The 7,218-nt window shown below is 34.5% G+C and overlaps 1 protein-coding gene across 1 annotated transcript; it reads right to left on the bottom strand.

The window, feature by feature from the left end:
• Positions 1 to 2,236: 2,236 nt before the first annotated feature.
• LOC139840971 (uncharacterized) lies at positions 2,237 to 3,532 on the bottom strand. The gene is made up of 3 exons (XM_071831210.1): positions 3,157 to 3,532; positions 2,903 to 3,099; positions 2,237 to 2,788 (listed from the first exon to the last, which is right to left on the bottom strand). The coding sequence occupies exons 1-3, from the start codon at positions 3,530 to 3,532 to the stop codon at positions 2,237 to 2,239; spliced, it is 1,125 nt and encodes a 374-aa protein (XP_071687311.1).
• Positions 3,533 to 7,218: the final 3,686 nt, after the last annotated feature.

The following is a 7,218-nucleotide window of genomic DNA, read 5'->3' as shown; positions in this document are numbered from 1 at the left end:
ACCATGAAATAACAGTGGAACACATGTTAAAACAGTAACCCGAAGTTGAATGGCGATCATTTGCATCTCCCATCCAATCTGCATCCACGAAACCTTTTAACAAAACATTATCACATTTCTTATACCACAAGCCGTGGCCTATTGATCCTTTCACATAACGAAGGATCCTTTTTGCTGCATCAAGATGAACATTAGTTGGACATTGCATAAATTGTGAAACAATGCCAACCGAGTAAGCAATTTCCAGCCTTGTGATGGTTAGTTATATCAAACTTCCAACCATTTGTCAGAACAACTTCACATCCTTGAGCTCTTTTCCTTGATCTTTCTTCATTTTGAGGTTTGATTCCATTGGAGTAGTCATAGGCTTTGACTCCCCCATGTTGAAACGTTCAAAGAGACTTCTTGCATAACCCCTTTGAGAGATAAAGTACCCGTTTTCTAATTTATCAACTTCCAAGCAAAGAAAACATCCAATCTCCCCCAGATTCTTCATTTCAAAATCACTTAAGCGAGAGATTTCTGACTCGTTTCCTCCGGTGATAATCATGTCATCAACATATAATAAGACCAAAACATGGAAACCTAATTCTTTCTTTACAAACAAACTAGAATCCGCATCAGAAATCTTAAAACCACAAAAGACAAGGTATTGTTCAACCTTACCATACCAAGCTCTCGGAGCTTGTTTCAAGCCATAAAGAGCTTTCTTTAACCGGCACACATATTCTGGAAATTGATTTGAAATGAACCCAATAGGTTGTTCCATGAACACCTCACGATCAAGCTCTCCATATAGAAAAGCATTCTTCACATCAAGTTGCCACAATTTCCACCCTTTGTAAGCCGCTAGTGAGATTATTGTTCTCACTGTTACCATTTTAGCCACGGGGCTAAAAGTTTTCTCATAATCAAGCCCATAACTTTGACAAAAGCCACGAGCGACCAACCGAGCCTTGAACCTATTAATGGTTCCATCTGAGTTCTTCTTCAAATGGTAGACCCATTTGCAAGTAACCAGTTTACATGCTTCCGATTTCTTAACAAGCTCCCAAGTTTTATTCTTTTCCAATGCATCAATCTCCTCTTGCATTGCTTTTCTCCAATCCAGAGAATCTTTAGCTTCTTCATAACATGTTGGTTCTTTGGTTAAGCCACCTGAAAGAAACAAGTTGTGACTGTGTTCACCTCATAGTCACTTAGATGTCTTGGTTGTCTCTTTTCTCTTGTCGACCTTCTAACTTGAGTTGGTACTTCTTCACTAGGTGTCTCTTCTTGAGTTTGAGAAACACCATCATTCTCACTTTCTTCTTGAGTGTCGAAGCTAGGAAACATAAATTTGTAATCTCTATTTTCTTCACCAATTTTGCTCGATTCAGAAAATTGAGAAGACACTTCATCAAATACCACATCTCTTGAAGTCGTAAACTTCTTTGTTTCTTGATCCATACACCTCCAACCTTTCCTGTGAGAATCATAACCAACAAAAATACACTTTTAAGCTTTTGGGTCAAGTTTGGTTCGGTTAGCTTTTGGAACATGAACATAACAAATAGAACCAAACACCCTAAAATAGCTTACATTTGGCTTTTGACCATAAGCTAACTCAAAAGATGATTTTTGTGTACCTGGCCAAGATGGTAACTGATTAGACACATGACAAGCATATTGAAGTGCTCCCGCCCATAGCTCCCTAGGCAACCCTTTGTCATGTAATCAAGATAGGCATATTGAAACAAGGTAAGCAATCTTTCTTTCTGAAATCCCATTTTGTTGTGGAGTATCTGGACAAGTCATTTGTTTAGAAATACCATTTGTTTTACAATAAGTAAAGAAATCATTTGACATGAATTCTCCACCATTATCACTCCTAAGAGCTTTTACCTTTCTCCCAAATTCTGATTCTACCGCTTCTTTGAACTCTATGAACTTTGATAAGGCTTCACTTTTCTCCTTTTGGAATTTCACCCAAGTAAACCGAGAATAGTCATCAATTAACACCATTACATACCAATGACTGCTATAACTTGGTGTTTTTGTTGGCCCCATCAAGTCCGTATAAGTCAAGCAAGCCTTGTTTTCTATTTGTTGACTTCTTATATGGAAGTCGGTGTGACTTTCCATATTGACATCCTTGGCATATTAGTTCCTTACGAACATTCTTTAATTTAGGAATTCCATCAACTAGCTTATGTGAGAATATCTTTTGTAACATTTGATATCCCACATGGCCTAGTCATGCATGCCAAATAGCTCCGTTGTCGGTTTGGCTTGTTTTCTTCACATAAGCTTCACCTGCGGACAACACAAACAAAGAACCTTTCTTTTCTCCCGTGAAAAGAACATCACCCACAATCTCCTTGACATTTTCAAGGACTTTCACATCCGTTGGACCAAAAAGACCATGCTTCCCGGATTCGGTAATTTGAGGTACCGAAACTAGATTCTTGGTCAATTTAGGAACAAGATAAACATCTTCCAAAGTAAAAGTATTATGATTAACATCAATAATAGCATTACCTTCATTTTTAACCGGATGAGTTGAGTTGTAGGCCGTGATTACAACTCGATTTTGATTGTGATCTCTAACATCATGAAGAAGAGTTCCATCACCGGTCACATGATGAGAGCAACCCGAATCAATAATCCATTGATTTTTCTTAACAACCGTATCAACGGTAAAACATTGCTCCCATTTGACTTCATCATCATCGTTGCTTGAACAAGCCACGTTTGCTTTTGTGACTTTAGAACGACAATAACTCTTGATGTGACCAACCTTCCCGCACTTGTAACATGTGGGAGGTTTCTTCTCATAGTTACTTTTGTAACTAGTTTGCTTTTCTTCTTTTTCTTTGCTAGAAGAACCTTTCTTGAAGTTCTACCCTTTTGAAAACAATACCGCATCATTTTCAAATCCTTTGACCATTTGTTTGGCAAAAGCTTCTTGATTAGAGAGTAAATTCTCCAATTCTTCAACCGAATGTTGAGTAGCCCACCCATGTATAGAGGTTATGAATGGAACATACTCTTTCTTCAACCCACGAATTAAATATCTTCGCAACCGAGATTCACTAATTTTATCGTTTGTATCAATCTCTGAAATTTCAGAACAAAGAGTTTTCACCCGTAAGAAATATTCAGAAACTAACATACCTTCTTGTCTTGAGATTGCTAACTCATTTTCCAAGAATTGCAACCTTGCGGTATTCTTCTTGGTAAAGAGTTTCTCAAGAGTATCCCAAACCTCCTTTGGCGAGTTAAGATCACGAACGTGTTCTATGAACTCTTTGCTAATTGATGTCCTCAACGCAAAGAGAGCCTTCCCACACTTAATCTTCCATTTTCTTCGTGACTCGCCTTGCTCAAGAGTTTCTACGGGAATTATGGCATCGCTTCCGACCACAAGTTCCCATAGATATTGACCTTGGAGATAAGCCTCCATACACATCTTCCAATACTTATAGTTGTTACCTACAAGTCTTTCCATGCCATTGATCATACCACCATTGTTACCATTTGTGCCTTCCATTTTTTATAGCAAGATAACTAACTTTGAACTTTGAGTAATTGCACACAAGTTTTACTTAGGATCAAACTTTAACCAAGTTTAAAACCAAGCTCTAGATACCATAAAATAATAAGTTTAAATTGCTGTAAATGTGAAGGTTAGGAAAACAATATGAAAAAAAATAGATTGCAGAAGAGAATGTGTATTGATTGAGTTTTATTATGTGACAACCCGGAAATTTCTGACCAAATTTAAACTTTATCTTTATATTTTTCTGACACGATAAGCAAAGTTTGTTAAGTTGAATCTCAAGAAGTGTAAAATGTATTCATACATTCATTTAACCTTGACCAAACCCTGACGATTCACGAACCATTATAATTGAATTGGAAAATATACGTATATATATATATATATATATATATATATATATATATATATATATATATATATATATTATACAAAAATATAATATTAACTTAGTCATAAAACGTTTTAGATTTAAAATAGTATTATTATAATATATTGGTAAATAACGAGACGTCGATTTATAGAAGCAAATGACCAAAACACTCAAATGAATAAGTTACACTTTGAGTGGGATAATTTTTCATTGATTTGAGCCTTGTTATTGATAAAGGTACATTACACGAAATGTAAAGTACCAGTTTTCTAAGCGTACGAAAATGCGTTCGAAAAACCAGAACCGGTACTTAAGTCGAGGGTCAACGTACTACACATCGGTGTAAAAATTACAAACCAACTATGCACGAGAATATAGTATAATATTTAATTAATTCTAAAGATTAAATATATTATATATTAAATAATATAAATATATATACTATACTAAATCTAAGAGTGTCGGCAAAGAGAAAATAAAAGATCATGAGCTGTATATGATTGCCATGCGATCGCATGGCCATATAACCTCAAAACCATGCGATCGCATGGGAGGGGTAGGTGGCAGAGATGTTATATAACGAAATCGATTGTTGCCCGAATTCATTCATCCATCTCCCCCTGATCTCTATTATACTCTCTAATGTTTATTTAATTTATTATTATTATTATTATTATTATTATTATTATTATTATTATTATTATTATTATTATTATTATTATTATTATTATTATTATTATTATTATTATTATTAAAGATTATTATTATTAATCTTATGATATTAATATTAGTATTATTATTATTATTAAATATTTTACATAAAATATTACGACGAGGTCATGAGTGAATTATTTCAAAACGAGTTTTATGAGCGGGATAGAGCTAAGAAAATTATGGGTTATAGCTATGGAGGTTATGGGTATGGTTCATGGGTATTGTTCATGAGGTCAACCTAGTATTTATCATCTCCGTTGCGTCTACGTGCTTTCCTGCAATATTGAATCACAATATTGATACGTGAGCATTCCTATCTTATCTTTTATATATTAATAGTGTATCCATGTCTAGTTCTCGAGTATATAGGTTTATGCATGTTTTTGGAAAGCTGGTGAAAAATTATTAACTTTTCATTTAGAAATCGCGTGATTTCGATGAACGGATTAAAAGATATGGTCAACTGAATTATGGTTAACGTTAATTGAAATTGTGTTTGAAACTGTAAATTAATATTTAAACAACTTGTCTATGAGATTGATAAATTGGATTTTCAAATATTACTAATCGAGTAAATAAATTTCTATATAAAGCACGTCTCGTTTTGTTGAACAATGCTCAAAGTTGACTATCTTATCATGTTTTAAAGCTTTATAAACACTATAATCTGATTTTACAAGTATTGGAAAGCTATGTGAAATAATAAAATATTTTCGATTACCATGATAATTCAAATATAATATAGCTCCTGAAATAAATAATATTTTGAGTTTGATAAACTATAAACTCGTTCAATTATTAAGACTTATACTATGATAATAAACATGTATAGATTTAAATATCATATTGGGTCAGGTTGACTGTAGAGATGACTTTTGTTAACTTTTGCATGTCGATCTCGAGCATTAGGATTGTGATACACTATGAACCGACCTAGCTTGTTAGACATGTATTGACCAACATATGTTCTCTAGGTTGAGATCAACAATTATTTTGCTTTCCGAGTTTCGGTCACATTTCGGTGAATGAACTTATGTGCTGCTAAGGTGAGCTTCATTTGCTCCATTTTTAATTGCTTTTGCAATCTATATTTTTGGGCTGAGAATACATGCAATATATTTAAACGCAATGGATACAAGTACATACTTAATTCTACACTGAGTTTGAACCGTAAATCCCTTAACTTTGGTAACTAGTAGCTGCCAGTACATAGGATGTGAACTGGTGGGCGCGAATAATAGTATATGGATCCATAGAGCTTGACATCTCCATCCGAGCTAGAGCGCTAGCCTTTTAACGGACGTATGTTATTTGAGTTTATGACACGTTGGTTTGCGTGTATTAAAACGAATAGGGTAATTATCATTATAACGTTAAAGTTTAGTTACCAGGGTGCTCTGTTACGTAGAATCTTTTGATAAACGTTTCTGGATGAAACAACTGAAATCTTGTGATCCACCTTTATATACAGATTATGCGCAATATTAAAACTATGAACTCACCAACCTTTGTGTTGACACTTTTAAGCATGTTTATTCTCAGGTTCCTAGAAGTCTTCCGCTGTTTGCTTATACGTTTTACAAGCTATGTGCATGGAGTCATACATGCTTTATTCGAGAAAACTTTGCATTCACAAAATCATCACCATGTATCTTATTTTGACTGCATTGTCAACGGATGTAGTATTGTAAACTATTATTTACGGTGATTGTCTATATGTACAAATCATCAGATGTCAAAGACTTTGGAATTAGATATTCATTTATGGTGTGCCTTTTCAAAAGAATGCAATGTTTACAAAACGTATCATATAGAGGTCAAAACCTCACTATGAAATCAATGAACGATGTATTCGTCCAAATGGATTCGGATGGGTCATCACAGTTGGTATCAGAGCTTGAGGTCATAGGGAACCAGAATTTGCATTAGTATGTTTAACTGGTAATTGTTAGGATGCATTAGTGAGTCTGTACTATGACCGTATCTGTTTTTACCGAGTTTTGCTTGTCATTTCTTATCAGAAATTACATGCTTATCATTCTTAAGTCTAGACACGTCTTACTGCATTTACTGCATAGATAGTGTACCGACAAAATTCATATCTTAGCATATCTGTTACTGTAAACTTTTCGTGACATCTTCCGAAAATTTCTCCGTAATTTACGGGATTTTGGTATTATATATACATATGTAAATTATGTATTGAAGAGTACCAATCTAAATTCTATAATCTATTTCATATCAAAAATCATCTCTCTAATTATCAAGATGGACCCCGTATCTAGTTCAAATTCTTTAAACTCTGACAGCTATTCCAATATGGATATTCACCTGAACTCCGAAGACAGTGTAACCGAAATGGATCAACCAATCAGCCATCACCTATTCTGGATGAATTGGGGATGGGTTCGTAGCTTACTTAATCATTGGAGACAAGAAGAAGGCAATCCCTTCCATCCACCACATTGCCCTCTTGGCGAAGAACCTGAAGCACTTACCGGCGAACCTGTTCGTAATACCATTTTCTCTCTCATCTCCAGAGTATCTAGTCATGATTATATACTCTCTCAAATTCTGGATCTTATTCATC

This window comes from Rutidosis leptorrhynchoides, chromosome 4, assembly GCF_046630445.1.
Source record: "Rutidosis leptorrhynchoides isolate AG116_Rl617_1_P2 chromosome 4, CSIRO_AGI_Rlap_v1, whole genome shotgun sequence".
NCBI lineage: Eukaryota > Viridiplantae > Streptophyta > Magnoliopsida > Asterales > Asteraceae > Rutidosis > Rutidosis leptorrhynchoides.
The sequence above is the reverse complement of the archived record's forward strand: the minus strand, read 5'-3'. Positions and strand labels throughout refer to the sequence as shown.

Bases quoted from the DNA above. Each gene is read 5' to 3' on its own strand.
- LOC139840971 (XM_071831210.1), bottom strand. From the start codon at position 3,532: ATGGAAGGCACAAATGGTAACAATGGTGGTATGATCAATGGCATGGAA. The intron at 3,100-3,156 runs GTATGTTAGTTT...CTGAAATTTCAG, and splicing joins AGCAATCTCAAGACAAGAAG to AGATTGATACAAACGATAAA. The intron at 2,789-2,902 runs GTATTGTTTTCA...ACATGTTACAAG, and splicing joins AAGGATTTGAAAATGATGCG to TGCGGGAAGGTTGGTCACAT.